General features: G+C 58.6%; 1 protein-coding gene across 1 annotated transcript in view; it reads left to right on the top strand.

The window, feature by feature from the left end:
* Window positions 1-11,292: 11,292 nt before the first annotated feature.
* The window catches only part of TSPOAP1 (TSPO associated protein 1), a gene marked incomplete at its 5' end in the record, with an annotated part of 70,479 nt that continues 61,217 nt past the window's right edge, over window positions 11,293-20,554 (top strand). Inside the window, one exon of the mRNA XM_082328088.1 lies at window positions 11,293-11,604. Within this exon, the coding sequence (XP_082184214.1) occupies window positions 11,293-11,604 (312 nt within the window). The remainder of the gene's footprint in view (window positions 11,605-20,554) is intronic.

Below are 20,554 nucleotides of genomic sequence, written 5' to 3'. Positions count from 1 at the left end.
ATAAGAAATATCAGCGCTTTCGCAGCGCTCGGGCTGCGCGGTCCAACAAGGGCCCTTCCCCCTGCCCGTGGGCTGGGGCCGGCGTCGCTGCTACCCCCCCGAGTCCCCAGCTCCCGCTCCCCTGTGCTTGCCGATACTGGGAGAGTTACTGGAAGAGCAACAGCCCGTGTCGCACGGGGCAGCGGGGAGCCTGCGTCCTGGGGGGTGGCGGAGGCGATGCACCCTTGGTGCTCAAGACAGAGCAAAAACTGGGTGGCACCCTGGGTGCATGGGGATGCTGCGGGTGTCCGACCCACATCTGGGTGCCCCGAGACAAGGGCAGGGGAGGGCCGAACCAGCGGAGCGGTGCCATGGTGGGAGACGGTTTGGGTTAGGGAGCCATGGTGGGTCAGGGAGCTGCATGCCGGGGAGCAGCAGCACCGACCACCCTGGGGGTCCCTCGGCAGGTCCCCGGGTGATGCCGAGCAGGTGGGCAGGGTGTGGAGAGGGGCCTTGGGAGCGCTGGGGATCGGATGCTCTTGCAGGGTCCCCGGGAGAGGAAACGCAGCCGTTTCAGCCTCCCCCAACCCCCAAAAGCCTCTGTGCTCTCAGCCCTTTGGGAGCTGTTTCAGTCGGGCGTGCTGAGCAGAGCCGCACCACTGATCCAGGGCCGAGGGCTGGGGTAGAAATTCCCGCAGCCTCGTTTGCCGGTCAATAAAATTAACCAATGGCCAGGGGATGTGATAAGTTCATCATCAGTTGGAGACTTTCAGATCTCCTCGTCTGAGCCCGAGGAACAAGATCTGCTGATTTCCTCCTTTCCAAGAGGCAGTGCAGGCGGCGGGTGGCCGCTGCTGGCAGAAGGAAACCAGCTCGGGACACCCAAAATGTCATGTCTCCTGGTTCGTGCTAGGCCGGGGAAAGCAGAAGCGTCGCCTCCCCCCACTTCCCTGCCGGGAAGGCGCCCGCGGCCCTCCCGCACGGCTCCTCGGCACGCCGGCACCCGGCTGGGTGCAGGCAGCAGCACAGGCAGGCGGTGGGCAGTGCTCTGCCGGAGAGCCCTGTTTTGGGAGGGCACGGCTCCTTCCCCGCTGCGGTCCCCGCAGCGTCCCCCGGCACTGGCCACGTGCTTCGCCCTCCCCCTGACATCTTGCCCTGCGGCGCGGTGCCTCCCAGCTGCCTCCTTTAGGGAACACATCTTCATCTTGCTTTGCGACATGGCTAGCCTTAAATGGGCCTTTTCTCGCGAGGGCCTGGCTTCTCACCTTCACCCCCTGCCTCCCAGCCCTCTGTATTTAGCAGGGGCCGGCTTGTCGTGGGAGCAATGCACGCTGCAAGAAACGTGGCCCCGACCCCGGAGCACAGGGGAAAGTCCCTCAGCAGCACCTCTGGGACCAAAGCTCCCACTGGCTGCCCTGAAAAAGGCTCCTCGGCTCTGCTGTAAGATCATGGGTGCCTGTACGCTGTGCAACTTTGACCCCCTGAGATGGCACCCACCACCGCTGGGGACCGTCCCGTGGCACCGAGGTGGCTGACAGTGCTGGGTGCTGTCTCCGGGGAGGGGGTCTCTGGGTCAGGAACAACCTGCTCACACACCCAAAATGATGTTCACGCATTTCAGGTGTCCCCAGGAGGGCTAATTCGGGGAGCTCAGGAGGCACCTAGCCCAGCTTCACGTGGGAGCAGCCGTGCACGTGGTGGCCTCCACGGCCGGCAAGGAGCTGCTCGCCACATGCCTCTGGCGCGGCAGAGGGATGCTCTCCCGGGTCAGAGCTGCATCGGCTGCCAAACGGACCCCATAGAGACATCACCAATGCCTGCTTAGATTTCCCTGTTGAGTTTCACCCCAGTGCGGGGAGCACAATGTCCCCAGCCTGGTGACCACAAGGGATGGAGACAGGCACAGGGCCAGTGAAGGGAGGGAGACAGGGCAGCCCCCTGGGGCCGGAGGTGCAGGGACAGGGCTGGCTGGGCAGGCAGACGGGCTTGCTCCAGCCATTTCTGTTTTTTTTTTTTTTCCCCAGTGAAACTCTTTGAGCAATTCAACCTCGGTTTGGAAAGAGTTTCCCGACCAATTCCCTCTCCGCCAAAGCCCCTTCTACGTGCTGTCGTCAGCGCATGTGCTGCTCGAGTCAAATCACTTCTGACTGTGCCGCTGCTCGGTTATTTTTGACTTCGCTCTTCCTCTGCCTTCTGCAAACCTCACCAGTACGTTTTTTTGGTTTTTTTTTAACATTTCCGTCCAGATTATCAATGTAGAGTGAATCGCGTTGGCCTAAAAAAGCCTTTTGCAGAGCTGCATGAAAACTATTGCACAGACTGATGCGGTCCCATTTACAGTCACTTTTGTGGATTTAGCTCGTAGTTTTTAATCTAGTTTAATGGGCAGCTTCACCCAGCCTTGGAGCAGGGCGTGCTTCTGGCACCCAGCGCGGTGCCGGCTGTGCAAACTCCCCCTGCTCCCCGTCCCGCGGCTGCGCCAGCCCCGGTGACATCAGGCAGCGGCAGCCATTGCGACCTGGACGTGCAAACCCTGCAAACCCGGCTTTTGGTTTTCTTCCTGGGGGCCTCACGTCCCCGTCGGCCGTTACAGCTGCCTGGGGCCGGGGAGTCTGGTGTTGCAGAGCACTGGGCGGGTGAGAGGCTCCAGGAGGTCTCTTGGACAAGTTTCCTAAAGAGCAAGCTTGGCTCGCAGCCCGCTGGCACCCATTTCCCCACCTACTTCGCCCTTACCACCGGGCAGCACCCTGAATCCTGCAGACCCCCACCATGGGCTCCCAGCCCCTCCATAAGCTCTCTCCGTGGTCAGGAACATCTCACTCCTGTGCAGGTCCCACCACCACCAGGACAGGGCGAGGGGACACAGTGGAGCTGCGTGGCCATCCCTGCCCCCAGGCAGGCGGGAGGGGGGGGGGGGATTTGGTTACTGTCACCCTGTGCAAGCGACCTTTTTTTTTTTCTGTTCTTTTTTTTTTTTTTTTGCACAAACATGTTTGTCGCTCTCAGCAGCGAAGCCCAGGAGAGCGTAACCGGCTGCTCTACAACGGTGCTTCCGGCGCTTGGCAGTGGCCGCCCCTCGCCCCACGACTGGGCCGGCTGCGGTCGGGCTGTGGGGTGGCGCTGGGTGGGACCGTGCACCGTTATCTCCTCAGCAGCTACGGCTCTTCCTGTGGTTGGGGCCACGTGGGCAGGATGGGGTTAAAAGCGGACCCGCTCCCCTCAGGGGCCCATTGCTCCCCGGCCACCACCATCACCCCATGCAGCACCCTGCTGCACCGGCACCTGGCGTGGGCCACCGGCATCTGGCATGCACCACCGGCACCCGGCGTGGGTCACCAGCACCTGGCATGGGCCATCGGCACCCAGCGTGGGCCACCCGCGCCCCGACCCGGTAATGGGGGGACCCATCCGAGGCGCCCACGTGGCGCTCGAGGAGCAGCATGGGGTCTCCTGGGGTGCTGGCGGCCGCAGCCCCGATCCCGCCGCAAAGGGGGCAGCGGGTGCTGGGGGCTGATGGCAGGTAAGGGGGTGCCCCCCCATCCCGGGGAGCGGGGCGCAGCGGGGCGGTGCAGGGGGAGGAGGCACCGCGCTGGCGGGCGGGCGGAGGCGGGAAGCACCCGAAGCAGAAGTGCGACCCAGAGGGTTTTCAGTGGCAGCGGGGACAGGAGCGGGTGGACGCAGAGGCTGGCGGGGCAGGTGAGGTGAGGCTGTCGGGGCTAGGATCTGCGTGGCCTCGGGCACGGGGACCTCCAGGTGACCACACCACCTGGCCCAAAGGGCAATGGGGGCATCAAAAGGTCTCCATGTGGCTGGCAGATGGGGCACGGGGGGGGTCCCACGGGGAGCCCCAGGCCACAGAGCTCCCATGGCCTCAGGGGCAGGGGGATGGGGCAAGGGGTCTTTGGTAAAGGATGGGGGGCTAAGGTGGGGTCACCCATGGGGACATTTCAAGGGTGACAGGGATGGGGTTTGCCATAGAACCCCCACCATGGGGACAAGGCAAAAGAGTCCTCTGTGACCAGAGTGGCATTTAGTTGAGGTCTCCACCATGGGGACAAGGCAATGCAAGGGGTCCCCATCACATGGATGGAGTTTGCCACGGGCTCCCCACCACGGGGACAAGGCAAAGGAGTCCTCTGTGACCAGGGTGCCGTTTAGGTGGGGTCCCCTCATGGGGACATGGCAAGGGGGAACTCTGTGACGCAGACGGGATTTGAAGGACAACGATGGAGTTTGAGGTGGGATGTCACTCTTGGGATCCAGGAGAGGGGGTCCTCTGAGACCGGGATGGGGTTTGAAGGGCAACGATGGAGTTCAAGGTGGGGTCTCCCCCGTGGGGAGTCCTAGGTGAAACGGATGGGGTATGAGGTGGAGGTCTCCCCATGGGGGCAAAGCAAACACCCTCTGTGACCAGGATGAGGTCTGAGAGGGGATGATGGGGTTTGAGGTGGGGTCCCCACCAGCAGGGACAAGGCCATTGGGTTCTCTGTGACCAGGATGGGGTCTGAGGTGGGGTCCCCTGCTTTGGGGACAAGTCAAATTGGTCTCCTATGACCAGGAAGGAGTATTACGTGGAGTCCCACCTTGGGGGACAAGTGAAAGCTTATTCCTATGACCAGGACAGGGTCTGATGTGGGGTCCTTCCTTTGGGGACAAGTCAAAGGTGCCCCCTATGACCAGGATGGGGTATTAGGTGGCTTCCTTGCTTTGGGGACAAGGTGAGGATGTCCCTTGTGCCCAGGATATGGCTTGAGGCGGGACGATGGCGTATGAGGTAGGGTCTTGCCCATGGGGACACGGTGAGGATGTCCCCTGTGCCCAGGATGGGGTTTTAGGGGAGACGAGGGAGCACAAGGCAAGATCTCTGCCGTGGGGATGAGGATGTCCCCCATGCCTGGCATGGCTCCCCGAGGCGGGACATGATGCTGGCAGAGGCTCTCTGTCCCCCTGGGCAAGACCAGCCCTGCAATTTGCGTCCCTGGCCATGCTGACGCCGAAAGCGGCCCCATGGCGGGGCCGCATGGGCCCCGCGCGGGCGGAAGCGAGCACTTCGCCGGAGGAGAGCAGCCGCCGGACACCGACTGAGAGACAGTGCAGTCACCCATAAAGTAGAAAGCACTACTAAACAGCACTGCAGGGTGTAGTGTTTCCTACTTTATGGATGAGTGTACTGTGGGCTACGGAGAAGAGAGCACCGTCGCGACCCATGTGCCTGTCACGAGTTGCGCGCAGTCCGAGAGCAGAGGACGGGCCTGTGCCTGGCTCACGGGAGGGGGCCCGCGCTCGGCTGCCGGCCCCATGGGCTCTGCCACCCTCCCCAGGCTGCGGATGCTCTGCTCTTCCCCGCTGTCCCTCTGGCACCTGGGGACCGGCCACGTGGGGAAGAGGGGCCGCGTGGCCCGGTGCCCCACGTGCGCGGCGGAGGGGCCTGTCGGGTTGGAGCAAGCACCATGCTGGGAGGCCAGGTAGGTAGCAAAGCCTCCAATTCCCATTTTTTTTTTTTCTTCCCTCATCTTCATTTTCCACGTGGCAAAGCCCTGGGAAGAGCTGGGTGGTGGTGGCCACGTGCAATGGAGAGAGGCACGGGAGGCGGACGGGGGCTCCCGGATGGGTTTGTGCTGCTAAATGATTGCTGGGTGCAGCGGGGCGAGGGGCTGCTAAATAAAACTCTTTTGGCATTGACTTGTGGACTTTTTTATTCTGTTCCTGGGAAACGCAAAACCAGGGAAGAGACATTTGCAGGGCCCAGGGCCACGGGCAGCGGGGCTGTCCCGCAGCGGGTGGCACCGCGAGCTTGCACGCTGCTGGAGACCACGTTCAAAGCCCTGGGGGAGCCTTGGTGGGACCACAGGTGGGGGTGGTGGAAACAAGAGGAGCCGGCAAATCTCAGCCCATCGATGTGGGGCTCTCACTTTCAGTCCCCCAAGGCCCACCGGCAAAGCTGCCGTGTCCCGTGGCAGCCCCGGCCACGGTCGCAAGGCCACGTGGAGCAAAGAGACCCTCCTATGGTCCCTCTTTCCCTCCAGCCACCCACCCCTGGCCTCTCCTTCCCGGGGGGTCTAAAACCAACCCGGCTTCCAGGGACGCAGGAGCAGGGTCCCTGTTCCCCAAACATCAGCTCCCAACCCCCCCAGGCATCTTCACCCTTGGCTTTGACTCCCCATCTCCTGCTCGTGGGAGAGAGCATCTAAAAATAGAAAAAAAAAAAAAAAAATTAAAAATACGTATTTCTTTCCTTTTTTGAGCCCAAATATTAATGGAAAGCTTCCACAGTTTGTAAAACTTATTGTGCTGGTCTTGGGAGCATTTGTGGGTGTTTTTATTGAGTTTGGGGTATTTTTCTTTCACTTTGACCCCCCCTCCCTGGGCTGGCCAGAAAGGACCGGGGTGTTTTGCTTCTTTTTGCTGTCCCGGCTTTCCCACGTTCCCTGGCTTTGTGACTGTTCGAAGGGGATGCGGAAGGAAAAAAAAAAATCAAATCAAAACTGTCGTCATGGTCACAAGGAGGCAAGTTTTTAAACAGTAAAAACAAAAAAGGGCTAAAAAAAACCCCCCAAGCAGCCAGCGCAGACCGCCCTGAGCAGCTTTCGTTTTGCTGTGCACTGGAAAGGCAAAGCAAGTCCAAGTTTTTAACATGCAAAAGTTTTGAAGTTCACCTCCTAATAATGAATATTCAAGTATTGGGAAGGGTAAATACTGAATGTTTTTGATCGAGGACTATTGTGGTTATGAATATTACAGCCACTCAGCATACGCTGCCGGGAGAGACGTTTGGAAACAAGTTTCTTGCTGAGAGCAGCAAAACAGAAACTGCTACTTTTTTCTTTTTTAAAAAAAAACAAACTCCATTTTTTAGTGCCTTCCCTCCATACCGAATGCATTTTGGCAGGTTCCCGCAAGGAAACGTGTCCTCTCCCTATTGGGGCGAACTCCTGGTCTCTGAAGGACCGCGGCTCGCGCAGCCTTGCCCGTTCGGTGCCGCAGAGGCTGCGCGGCCCGGCTCCCTGCTGCTGCGCAAACCCAGAAATGCCCCGAGCCGGGCAGGGGCTGGGGCTGAGCCCCCTGCGGGTGCTGCGGAGGGTGCGGGTGCCCGTCCCAGTGCTGCCGGGGCGGCTCTGGGGAGGGCTATAGGCACCGACAGCCACCCGGCCAGGCTCTGCCGGCGTCTGGAGTCAGAGCCAGTCTCTCCCGCGCCAGCCCCAGTGCATGTAATGGTGTTTCCACACCGCGCTGTGCCAGGCCACCATGTCTGGGGCTGCACTGCAACCCCTGGCAGGGCCAGCCCATCATGTCCCCTTTTCTGCTAGGTTATTTTTAACTGGGGTTTGGTCCTCGTGCTGCTCCACGGCACGGTCCCGCCAGCAGCCATGTGCTGCTGGGGTGACGAGATGAGGGGGAAGAGCAAGCGTGGGCAACATGGCCACTCGCATCTCCTCCTTGGAGCTGCTCCGGGACGTGTCACAGCAACCCCCTGGCCCCGGGGCGGGTGCACGGAGGTGGGAAGCGGGAGCTGAAGGACTCTGCTGGAAAAGCAGGCGCCCACTCGTGTCAGTGCCTGTTCCTGCGGGCACCAGCGTCAGCTCAGGAGGGGCCGTCTCACTGGGGCCATCCCCAGGGATCTGCCGGAAAGGTGGAAATGGGTTGGCACCCATCGGTCACCTCAATCTGGAGGTGCCCGTGAGGGTTCACACATGTCACCGTCCCCGCACCCATGTGCAGGTCCCCCAGGGCTGGCATGGCCCCCGGTGCTCATCCTCATGCTTCCTTCCCCAGCTGAGACCACAGCGGAGCTCCCATGAACTCCTCCTGGTCCCTGCCAAGTGCCATCCCCAGAGCCAGAGGAGGAGTTCAACAGGACCCAGCAGGCACTAATTGGTCTTAATTGCCCTGAGCAGCCTCATCTGGGGCCCCACCTTGTGGACCTGCTGCCCCTGGGCCAGGAGCATTAAAGCTCAGCCCTGGGTCTTCAGTCTTTGTCTGAGCTTTGATGTAGGTAAACCTGTGTTTGGTTTTGTCTCCTGGATGGCCCCTGCTAAGGGACCCTGTTATCAGTGTCCTGCTCAAAAGCCGTGGGATGGCTCCCCAGATTTTGAGGAGCCTGTGAGTGTGCTGGGGTCATGCTTGGCTTCTCATTTGTTGCCCACTGTGGAGCAGCCCAGTCCTTGCTGCTCCTTGACAGAAGAGGGCGGGAGGCCCTGGGGGACCATGCGCTGTACCCCCGTCCCTGCACCAACAGGCACAGCCCTGGCTCCTTGCAGGCCTTTGGAGAGCAGTGGGTGCTGCTGGAGGGCTCTGCTGGGATCCTTTTTCATCTCCCCAGACTTGAGCTGTTGACCTTGAGCTCTCCAATATCACCCATTTTTCATCAGTTACTGTATGTAATCACCTCCTATCCCTGAGCCGTGGTTTCCCCTGTCCTGGGAGAGCTTCAAGGATCTTTCTAGGAAGGGCTTTGGCCCATCCCTCTACAGGGAGCACAGCCCCCCAGCAGATACCTGGGGGACCAGGGATGCTTGTAGCACCCCATCTCCATAGCTCTCATGAAGACTTCATTGACTTGCAGCTCAGGGAGCTCCTGAGCCACGGAGTCTTTGTTTAGCAGCCCGGATGAATTTCTCTTCTCTCCTCTCTAAGGATGGTCTGTAGCCATGACTTAGCTGGCTAAATAGCTGTAGGCTGGCCAAGGTATGAAAGATCATCTCTAGCTTCCCAAGTTCAGGGCCTCAGGAGACACCTTCTCCCCAGGGCTGGTGGTGGAGGGTGTGTGGACATCCCCTCTGGTGCCTTCACCTCACCTAACTGGGCCCTTCAGTGAAGGCTGTGGGAGATCCAGAATTGAGCCTGGGTTGTCCCTGGCCCCTCTTTCTCCAGAGTAGCAGGTCCTGGGAGCGCCATGCAGCCACGTGGGTCTGGCACGAGCGAGTGGGAGAAGCAAAGATCTGCCCAGGGGACCGTGGTGGCAGCACGTCCCAGATGAGACGAGCAAAGACAGCGAGCAGCACATGGCAGTGGAAGTGCAAAACAAGATGTGCCGGAGCAGGGTTTCCAAGGAGGCTGCGCTGTGAGCGGCGTGCGCGTTGCTCGCAACCACGCGATCTTATCAGCAGTGCATTTCCCTTCCCACTGCTGGCTCTTGCCTCCTGCTAATGAAACCCGCTTGTTCTGTCTCGTCAGCGAGCTGTGCAGCACCCGGGCCTCGTTCCACGCTCGTGCAGCACCCGGAGGTCCTGCCGGGTGTCTCCCCAGGGGGGAAAGAGCCAGGGGCAGGGACCGGGGGGGAACCCAGCAGCGGGAGGTGGTGGGACTCATCCTGAGCTGTGCCTGGAGGGGAAGGGGTCACTTAAGCTGGTGTTTTGAAGGTACACAAGTACCAGAAAATGCAGGAAGGTGGAATCGGTTGTCTGGAATCGTCCGTCTGGTCCGTTGGCTGCATTTGCTGCTCATCACCAGCTTGGTGCTTTCCCCCACCACGCACATGCACTCCTTAAAAACAGGCGGCTTGGAGATCTGGGATTTGGGTGGGATGGCAGGCTCCTGCATGCGAGACTGTTAGACCTGGTGGTAGCTCCCCACAGTGCAGGGCTCCCTCCAAGCGGGTCATCTGCACCCTTTGCAGTCAGCAGTGAGAAAGAACTGTCTTGGTGGCGATCAGCCTGTGCCTCTGCTCAGGCAGAGGTGACGCATAGCCAATGGCGCCCGTTTCAAGAGCTGACACACCTGCACGGCGCACACCGGGGTGTGCTGATGGAGCTCCCCGAGGGGGTGCCCCCAAAGCGGCGTCTGAGAGGCGCACCAGAGACCCCCTGCGCGGTACCTCCCCCGGCGCGGGAGGCCCAGAGCGGGCTCTCCTGCTGCAGGAGCTGTGACCGCAAAGGGAGCGATGCTGCGAAACGCCAGATGCTGTCCCCACCCCGCAGTGGGGAGGCACCAGCGGCGGCACTGGGAGCTGTTGCCGCACGCAAGGACGTGGGGAGGCAGGACCTGTCCCCAGCCGCTCAGCGGGGGTGTGAGGGCTGTGCCACCCCTCTTGGGTTTGGGATCCTCAAACCGTGCTCTGCAGTGGGTCGAGCTTTGAAGGGGGCTGGGGAGCAAGGACAGCCAGATGTCCCCCAGGGTGGCCTGATGGCTTTCCCCTGAGCACCGCTAGCACCGTGCAGCCTGATGAATGAGGCGATCTTCATCAAAGACGCAGCAAGGCAGGGAGGAGGCAGAGAGAGACGGAGCACGTGTCTGCCTGCTCTGGGTGTGCTCAGCGATGGCAGTGCCCCACTTCGCTACAGCATTATGCTGCAAACTCCTGTCTCCCTGGATCGCATCGTCCCCGCCTCCCTCCCTGCTCCCACCACCCTCTGCCCCTTGCCCACCGCAGCCCCTGCCCTGGGCAGGCTGCAGGCAGGGCCCAGCCCCTGGTTTTCAGCAGGGGGTCGTTTCCAACACCCTGGGCCGTGTTGGTGGGGGCTGAGGTTTTGCTCGCCCCGAGGGAAGCTGTGCGAGCATCCCCGGGGCAGAGCTGAGCTGCCCCAGCGATCATCAGGGCGGGAGGGAAGGGGGAAAAACCCACTGGCTTTCCCAGGAAAAAGGGATCCTTTTTCCCAGGGTGCTGTGGGTCGCTGGTGCCCCCAAAACCCCCCTCCCAGCAGGGTGCAGAGGGCTCCAAGGGACCCCAGTCCCAGCGTGTGGAGGGGTGATGGGGTGTGCGGGGTTCCGAGGGACCCCAACCCTGCAGTGCAGAGGGGTGATGGGATGCAGGGGGCTGTGGGGGGCAGCCCGGCCGCTCCCCCCCCCCCCCCCCCGCATCACCCTCGCTGCCTCATCAATAGGCAGCAAACCCGTTTCCCGCACCGTTGCCATGGAAACCGGCGGAGCCGCCGCTATTGGCGGCGCCCCCCCCCCCCCCCCCCGGGGTGCCCGGCCCGGTTTAATATTGATGACTGGGCAGCGTCTGCGCCGGGGGCTGCCCGAAGCCACGGTGAGGGGCTGGCAGCTCCCCCGGCCCCTCCGCGACCTCATCCCGGGCCGGGCGGGCGGCGGGCATGGGGCCGGGGGCGGCGGGGGGCTGAGGGCAGCGGGCAGCAGCCTTTGTACGCTGTGTAAGGGGGGGCGGCAGCGGATCCAGGCGGGGATGGAGCCTCCCCCGGCGCAGGGATGCTGCTGCTGCCGCCGCCTCCGTCCCCGTCCCCGCCGGGAGGGAGCGCGGCCCGCGCTGCTCCCGCCGCCGCGGCGGCTCTGATGCCTTCGGGTTTTCCGTGGCGGCTCCCGGAGCCCCGGGGAGCCCTCGCCGGCAGCGGCTGAGCCCAGCGCCCTGCCCCAGCCATGCAGGAGCCGGAGCCGGGGGTGCCCGGTGCGGAGCCACCGCAGGCGGCAGCGGGCGATGCCGTCCCCGCGGCCTCCGCCTGCGCAGCCCCGGGCACGCGTGGAGGCGCGGGGGGTGACAGGGACAGGGCGAGCTGCCAGCTGTCCCCGGGGCCGGAGGGGGCCGGAGCACCCCAGCCCCAGGAAGAGTCCCCGGGGACCCTCCGCGGTCCCCCTCCGGACCCCCGGTGGGTTCGCTCCGCACCGGAGCTCGTTAGGCCGCTGCGAGCGATGGACGGGCTCGGATGCGACCGGACAGACAGATTCCCCCAGGTAAGGGGGCTGCCGGGGTGCGTTTGCTGGCGGGCGGCGTGCGGTGGGGCACGTTTTGGGGGGAGAGGCGTCGGGGCGTCGGGGGAATGTTACCCTGCTAGGAGACGGGCATGGGAAATAGCTGTGCTTGGCTGCGGCTGAGCCACCCCAAAACCTTCCCTGTGGGGCTGGGGGCTGCCAGAGCCGCTGCCACGCACCGGCCCACAAGAGAAGGAGCTGCTGCCTTCGCCGCCCTTCCGCAGGGATTTCCAGCTGCCTATTCCCTGGCTGGTGCTGGAGCTGGTGCGGGGTCTCGCCGGAGCCCTGGCGCTGGGCAGAGCCCGCCTGGTGCAGACACAGCCCCTGCACCAGCGAAGGCTGAGCTGTCCCTGCGGCACCTCCTCGCTCCGGCAGCATCAATGGCTCTGCAGGTAGTGACAAGGACATGATTCCCTGCCACCCCCTCCCAGAGCATCCCCTTGCTGCTCAGGGTAGCCCAGGAGGGCTCGGGGCACCTCCACTGCAGGGGAACCTGTCCCTGCAGACAGCACCGGGGCACCCGGAGGCAATGCGATGCCCGGCCCCTTGCAGCATCTCCCCAAAAACAGCCCCAAAGGGTCCCTCAGAGTCTCGCTTCTTTGAGCCAGGCCACAAAAGTTCATCAGCTTGTCCTGCTTAGGACAGCTTGCCCTCCTTTCCCACGGGTAAAATCAGCCGTCTTCCCGGGATCCTCTGGGGTAGCTCTGTGCTGCTTTTAGAATAGGGGAGAAATCGGCTCTTGGCCTGTTCTTCTTGAGCACAGGGGAGAAGAGCTGAGCAGAGCTGATGGGGGTTTAGCAGGAGGTTTTTGAGCCAAGCCTGCGCTGTGCTGCTGAGCCGGGCTGGAGAGCAGGCTGGGCCGGCCCGCGGGAGAAACAGCACTGCTGGAAACCCACCAAGAGAAAAAATGGTTTCACTCAAGCACAGTTTCTTATGGGTCTTTTTTGAAGGGCTGTTTTATCGTGATGCTTAGGGAAAGGCCACGTTGAACCATGCGCTCCTCGTTCTGTCTCTGACCACAGCCCCTGGCTGTTCCAGAAGCACCCCAGCCAAAAAATGGGGCAGCAGAATGGGAAGGATTTCTGCTCCCACCCCTCTTTTCTATCCATCCCAGGAGTCAAACTGGTTGTGCCAAACTTACTGTCTTCTCTCCCTTTGGGAGAGCCGGCTGGCACGGGAGGGGGCAGGCACGGAGCCTGGGTGGGAAGGCTGGGAGCGGCAGGGGGGCGGGTGGCTGGTTCAAAGGGGTGTTTGTGGGTGCTCCAGCGGCCAAACAGCATCCCGTGGGGTGGGGGCCGTGCGCCCAGCTCTAGCTGATCCCTGTGGTGGGTGCCCCGTGCACCAGCTGTGCAGATGGGTGGTGGCGGAGGGGGTGAGGACCCCGCTTGGTTTCTATGGCGGTGAGTGCTAAGCACCTGCCATCCCGTTTCCCTTGGTCCTTGGGCTGCTTTGAGTGTTTCCTCGTGGTCCTGGAGGCTCCTGGCTCGGTGGATGACTAATATTTCCCTTCCCACTCCCACGGGGTTGTGGCAGCACCATGGGAGTATCATCATAGTACCAGCGTACCGGGGCAGCACCACGGTGGTACTGATGGTGCCGTGACAGTATCAGAGCAAGGGTACTGTGGTACCTGATGGTACCCTGCCGAATCGTGGTAGTGCCACAGCAGTACCGTGATGTTACTGTGGTGGTACTGGCGGTACCATGGCGGTACCATCCTTAACATTGATGTTGATCCCCAGAAAGGTTAACTTGTCTTTTCCTGGAAAAAAAAAAAAACAAATCCAGCATTTCCTCCTGAAGTTAAATGGCTTTAGTGATGTGAAAGGCTCCCAGTTCGGACCCAGGAGGGAGCCCAGTGCTGCTGTCCCTGGCAGAGCAAGCGCTGGTGCTGCTGGGCTGTGGAAGCCACATCCTCGAAGCCGCTTCCTAGGGAGCAAGGTGCTGTGTTACAGCTGGGGGCGAGGGGATGCTTACAGAGCTCCCCTCCAAAAGCCTGGCTCCTCCTGGCTGGGCTGGGACAAGTGCTAGGGACGCCGTGTGTCCTGCTGCCACTGGAGCTGGGCTTCCTTTAGGCCATTTGTCCTTGGGATGTCAGAGCTGCGTTATGCAAACAGGACAGCTGCCTCCAGGGAGCAATCTCCTGGTGCGGGGAAGAGCCTCCTGAGGGCTCATCACTGACAGAGTTGATTAAAGATGTTGATCTTATGATGAAGCTCTTGCCGTGTGTCCCAGTCTCCGTCACTATTGCTCTGCCGTTCCCTCAGGGACAGTCTATGGGCAGATGCTAAGACTATCCATAGGTCAAGTTAATCTCAGCTTTCTTGCTCAGGTCCCTCCTGAGTGCCAAAGGTGGAGAGCTGTTGCCCTTCTCCCATTTGGGAGCTGGCAAGGGATCTCTGGAGTTAGGGAGGTGGCTTGGGGGACACAGTTGGAGCCTCCCGTCCAGCCCCAGCCCCGAGCAGGGCTGGCTCCAGAGCTGGAGGAGGGTGCTCAGCATCTGTCCAGGCGAGTGTTGAGTATCTCCAAGGGCTGGCATCCCCCCACCTCTCTAACCCCGTCCCAAAGTTGCAGCACTCTCGTGGAGAAGAACGTTCTCCATAGGTCTGGTGGGAATTTCCCTTGTTGCGACTCATGCCCGTGGCTTCCCATCTGTTTGCTGTGTGTCTTTGCATCCTGCAATGCACTGCAGGGTTTCCTACCTCCTCTGCAGAGTAACGGCACAGACGTGTGTCCCACCATGTTACTAATGCTACCTGGGGCCTTGTTCTCACGAACGTATTCTTGCTCCTGGGCCTTTGAAATCGCTCTGGTCTTGCTTTCCAAAATTTCCGTGGGGGCGCAGGCGGTAAGGAATGACTTCCCTGCTGAGAATCTCCAGGCACTGCAGGTGTAGGATCCCAATCAGAATAATGACTATCAGAGAAGGAGAAAAACGTTGTCTGTGTAGGAAGAATGGGGTTAAAGTGGCACAGATACAGTCTGGCTGGAAATTGGAAAGCTCCCATAATGCTGTCAGACGGATTTTAAAGCACTTCCCGCAAGAGCTCAGTTGTCTGCATCTCCTATGGGATGCTGCTCCAGTGGGATCTGCTTTGGCCCTGGAAACTCGGGATGGTTTGGGAGCAGGTTGCTGAAGTGAAGACTCTCTCCTGGTGCCCTAAATTGGAGTTGGGGAGAGGAGAAAGGTCATTCACTTTCTGCATATTCCCTGCATCCTTCCCTTCCAGGGTTACTCGTCCCCCAAGCCGCGCTTACAGAAGGGATGAGCTCAGCGGCTGACCACGTCCCTGTTCGGGCACCCCAAGAACCGCACAAGCAAGGAGCACAGCTAGGGTGCTCGGAGCTGGCTATCGTGACTCCTTCTCAATCTCAAGAGGTTGCTTTGGATCTGAATTTCTTAAAAGCCAAGCCTCAGCTTCCCTTGAGGTTATATGGAGCTGAGAATATTAAATAAATCCATAAAACCCAACTGAAAATGCTTAAACGAAGGAGCCCCCCAGTCAGTAGGAATTTAAATATCCACAAAAGAACCTGTTGCTTCAAGTGGGGCTTAGTAACGCAAAGCACAGACACAGTAAGAAGATCCTCCCTGTCAAGTGTCAGGCCAAGCCACATTTAACAATAAGCTCAGTGCCTTTTGCAGGAATCTGTGGCATTTCAAGAGCTTCAGATTTTCCATTGGCAAAGATAGAAAACTATTCATTTAACGTCTGAGGGTTCGTAGAGCTGTACCCTTGACTAGAACGGGTAGGTCAGCAGAATAAAAGATGGGAGTAGGGCGAGAAGGTCTTCCTGGGCCATGAAGCCAGTTCTTGCTGTTACAGACACCATTTCCTGCAATCCCAATTAGAAAAAGAGTGTCCTCCATCTTGCTCAAAATCTGAGTAAATTAATTTTTCTTGTCTTGGCAATGCTCAGCCTCATGCAAATGCCTTAGTGCTGTTTTCTGCAAGCACTACGAACGTACAGCCAACCTCAGATAGCTGCCTGCCACGGAGAGCCAGCGCGACTTTATTTGTAGGAACGAATGGAAGAAAAGGCAAAGCGAGGCTGTATGAAGGGGAAGGTGATTTTCATTTCAACTATCTTTCTAAGTAAGCTCATACCCTCTGTACAAAGACATGTCCAAATGGCTTGGCCAGGTCACTTGCGTAGGACGTGGAGGATGAGGAACACCAGCCATTGCCTCCTCACTGTGTCCTTGGCTCCTCTGGACTGGTGATGACAAATTGGGTTTGGGCCAGGGCTGTCACACCATCTCGGTGTTGGCCATTACTGCACTGTGATCTTTCGCCTCAGCGTCTTTCTCATTTCACTCTCTCTAAATTTTTGGCGAGGGGACTCGCCAATGTCTTTGCTTCCTTGTTTTGGGTGTCCTATGGCTGTAGTCTTCCTTCCTGCTGCAATAACATGAAGAGAAATGGCACGTGCAATGCTGGCAGCCTCGCTGCCCTCCTCCTGCCCTGAGTGCAGGCTTTCTGCATCCCAGCCATCTGCTTAGCAGTTCTGGAAAAGTACCCTTTCGGGCATCAGTTTGTAAGTCTTGCGCTGCTCTGGCCGTTGACGTTTCCATATTGACCACTGAGCAGCACCTCTGGCTCTTGTGAGTGGTGCCAGGGGATGATTTGTTCCCTCCATCTCTTAGCTACTTGTTAAAGCCATTGGAGATTTCTCAGTCCAGGACAAAAGCCTATAATTGCCCCAACTGAGTTCTTGCTTTACTGAGAGGGGCAAGGAATGCCGTTCCTGACACGCCAGAGCCTGGGCAACTAGAACAGGTTTTGGGCCAATGTGACCCAAGCAGAAAAGGTGCTCTCAGCCATGGGAAACCACAAGCAATTTGGAGTTGGGGGAGCACTGTGGAGCAGCTATCTGGGCAAAAACTAAGCTGTGCATACCAAATCTGCCGCTCTAGCTCCCTGATGTATCTTCCAAGGTGGAAGGGCTCATCTGCCTCTTCAGAGCTGAACACGGTAGGTAATCCAGGCTCTCCACTCAATAAAAGCAAACTTGAGAGACCACAAATACCGTTGCTGAGGCTTTGAAGTGGGAAGGAGACCTGGTATTAACTTTTCAAGCTATGATCCTGTCAGAGGGCAGTGGTGCTTCTGTATGGGTAGGGGATTTACTGAACCGCAGCTCGGTGGCTTTCCAGGGTGAAGCCCACACAGCCCAGGGCCACGCGCCGCGGACAGGCGCTTTGTTCCCAAGTGCATTCGTCAGTACCAAAGTCTCACGCCTTCCTAGGGAGTGGTTCTTTGGATTAGAGTTTCTGTTACAAGAAAGATGAGATATCAGAGAACAATCGTCCCCGCTCCAGCCATCAAAATACCAAGTCTGGAAAGAGCTAAATTTTATCATTCTTCCCCAGGGTTTTGTTTTTTTTTCTTTTTTTTTTTGCATGCTTACAAAATAGAATTATCTGACATGTGGCGCCCAAAAGGAGTCCAGATGCTCCACAAAGACCTTGGGGTTGTCTGGGCCTGAGCCTGCGGCGCTGGGAGCTGCAGCCTGACCTTTGCTCAGACCTAAACAACAGAAAGCCTCAAAAATTTCTATAGGAAGCCAATACCCGTGTTTGAGCTCACATGGTTGGCAGCGCGCATGAGTACGCAAGAAGCAGGGGTTGTGAAGTCTTCCTGTGTTTGCACTGAAGATGTTAACACATTTGCTTCCCACTTCTTCCACGTTTTGCTTTTTTCTAGTGGAAATACTGGTGCTTGAGCCTACTTCTCTGCAGATTCAATGACTTGCTCAGCAGCACCCAGAAAAATCTGCAATGGGGGGGAAACGGTAGCTTGGCTGCCTTGGCTCCTCATCGGGCACCTGAATTTTACAACCAGACTAGGTTTTATGGCATACAGCCGGGCTTTCATACATTTCCAAGCTGTGCGATGGAACAGAGATGCCGTTAGCGTCCCCCGACTGTGGTGGGGATGGAGCACGGTCCTGCTTTAGCAGAGCGGGGCTAGGCCAAATCTTTCTAAAAGCTGATAACAGACAAGGGAGAAGCTTGTACGTCAGTGTTAAAATGGCAGTTGGTAGAAGAGGCTTTGTACATGTTTCTTGTCCTGCGAAATGCAGACATCTTTCTCACAAGGTGTGTAGGTGGGAAAGGAAGGGACATGGGGGTGCCCAGGGCTCAGAGCGACCAAGGGTAGGAAGGTGATCTTGTTCTCATACTTGAGGAGCTTGCTTTGCACAACCCCGTGCTGCAGGTTATCTGGTAACCCAGATGGATCATATCCCAGCAATCACCAGCTGCAGTTTCTGGCTGCATACATCCCGGGTTTGCAAAATGATTTGTGTTTAGCGTGGAGAGAGGTTGGGTCGCAGCTGGGGAAAGCCTGTCCGGGGCCACACACGCCTTGTCACGCTTCTGCTTTAGGCAGGTGACGGCCAGCTGGAAGGACTATGGGTTACAGGTCTCCGTACCCCACTGGAGAGCAGGGCGAGGAGCCAATTGAGGACTGATGAGACGAGCAGTTGTTCAGCCAGATGAGCGCCTGCACCCTGAGCAGGACCTTCCCCTGCCAGAGTCCCCGCTGGGTCCGTCCCTGGAGCGCTGCTTGCTGCGGGTCTCGGTGCTGGGCTCTGCGGCGCGGGGACAGGCTGGCCTCGGGGAAAGGAAAGGGTTTCTCCAAATCCTCCATCCCTCTCAACCGACTGCCCTGGTTTATGTCTGATTGTGAAAGATGAAGAAACGCGTGCGTGGTACGTCAGGAGCGGTTCAGAGCTGCCTCTCCACCAGCCGTGCGGTATTTTGGTGGCATTTTCTCTCGTCTGCTTGCAAAACCTCTTGTATTTCGCATTTGCTGTTAAAGGTGAGAAATTGCGCCGCATTGCACGCTGGACCCGGCTGCAGCCTTGGATTTTGGAGCGCTGATGCTCTGCCTCTGCCCTGAGAGTTTATTTTCCACTCACATTCCTCCTTGTCTCAGTTTTGCAGGAACATTAATTTCTCCCTGGTTGGGGAGACTGGAGAAGCTGAGCTCATCAAAGGACAGCCGAGCCAGGGCGGTCAGGGCTACGGAGCTGATTTTTCTCCTCCTGGAGTAGCTGGGTTTGTTTTCCTGGGACCGATGACGGTGGTTTCATAAGATGCTTTAAAGATAGAGAGGACGCGAATTTGTAAGGCTCCAATTTTAGCTGCATATCTCATTTAAACACACTGTGAGGAGCATATGAAGAGCTGGCAGTGGTCAGAGGGCGCGCAGGAGAGGATGCCCGGGGAAGCGTAAGAAAGAGCAAATATATAGAGAATGTTCCCTCGAATATTCTCTTCATTCTTGCAATTTGTGGCTCCAGCACTTCCCATGCTGGAGGCAGTATCTTTGAAGTTAATAGCCTGGGATGGATTTTTTCTTCCGTGAATTTGTTACATGGGGTGATAACAATCAGATAAATGAGGAAATCGCATAAATAAGGGCAAGTAGTAGGCTGGAAGAGGGACGGGCAGCGGGAGAAAACGCTGACTCATGGAAACGGGAGTTGGCAACGCGAGGGCGAGGAGCTGGTGGGGAAGTGCCACGAAGGCAACGGAAGGAGAGAGCCGGTGGCGTCTGAAACCGGGAACCCGGTGCAAAATGAAGGAAGCAGAACAAGGGCTGCGGGACACGGGCTGCCTGCCACAGGAGTGGCAGAATAACCACGACTGCATCCCAGGCATGCCTCTTACTTCTCCCATACCTTTAACAAAAATATCCCTTTTACCCCCGCTGGGATGATGCTCGCCGCGGCGCGGGGCGTGCTGTCCGTGCTGGCAGCGGATGGGTTTTGCTCTCACTCACTGACCGAGCAGGAGGTGATGCTATTTTTGTCTTGCTTTTGACATGCAGCGAGGGCACCGCGGAAGAGCTGCCTATGGAAAATAACTTTGTTCTGTGAGGGAGCCAATTCCCTTGAAACTGGATGGAAGAGGAGAAAATGGATCGGCAATGACAGGTTTCATTTCCAAGTGGGGAGGATTGAGAAGTTAAGGAAACTAATCACCAAAGTCAGCTGGAATGAACAGCTAAAGGGCTTTGACGTGGTGGAGGCTTGGTGACAATGATGTCAAATGAAGGAGAAGTGGTGGGTTTAATATATCCAAGGTAGCAGGAGGGCTGGTGTCGTTTCGCCTAGGAAATAGGTCTGCAAAGGGGGGGCTGGTTTTTAGAGCCGGCCTTTGCGAAGCAAACCCGGCAGCTGGACCCATATCTGCTGGAGATGGGGAAGTCACCACAGGGACATCTTGCAACTGTGTATGTTTTATACACCCTGCAATTGTATGTGTTTTAAAATCAGTCATGAGACCGCCTGTTTCCAAAGGCCACCTGAGACCTCCCGCTTGTGGGGCCACCTGGTAAATTCTTCCTCCCCGTCTGCTTCTCCGCAGGGATTTTCAAACAAGGCTGGGCTTAGCCTTTGGCAGGTTCCCCAGGGCTGGCGCGGGGGAAGCCCTCCTGGCCGCGCCGGGCCAGGCCGTGCTGCGAGGCACCGGCAGCCCCAGCCGCATTGCGGAGCAGCCGCTGCAGGCAGCGTCTGTCGTCCTCGCCGTGGTTTGATTTACTGTCACCCAAATGGCTTCCTGCAAGTTTTCCGCAGGACTTTAAAGACTGCACTGGATTCTGGGTGCTCCAGGGGGATTTTGACTGCGTGACCCATTTAGCAGCCTGGCTGGGCACCTCTCCCTGCAAAAACTGCTGCAGCTCTCCATTGCTTTTTGAAGTTTTCAGGTGAAAAAGCAGCAGCTTTCTCGCAGCTGCCCTGCTGAGGCTTTTCTTTGTTTGCTCGTTCTCAAAGCACCCTGAAGAAACTGTTATTTTGGGCTCTACCTGCCAAAAGAGGCGAGAGATGATGACGATTTCCCTGTAACGGGAGGCTTCAAAGCCGTGTGCCTGCTGCACAGGGGAGCCGCGGTCTGCTCTCCTCCCTCAGCATCCCTGCT

This window comes from Platalea leucorodia (genome assembly GCF_965183815.1).
Source record: "Platalea leucorodia genome assembly, chromosome: 16".
NCBI classification, from domain to species: domain Eukaryota; kingdom Metazoa; phylum Chordata; class Aves; order Pelecaniformes; family Threskiornithidae; genus Platalea; species Platalea leucorodia.
The sequence above is the reverse complement of the archived record's forward strand: the minus strand, read 5'-3'. Positions and strand labels throughout refer to the sequence as shown.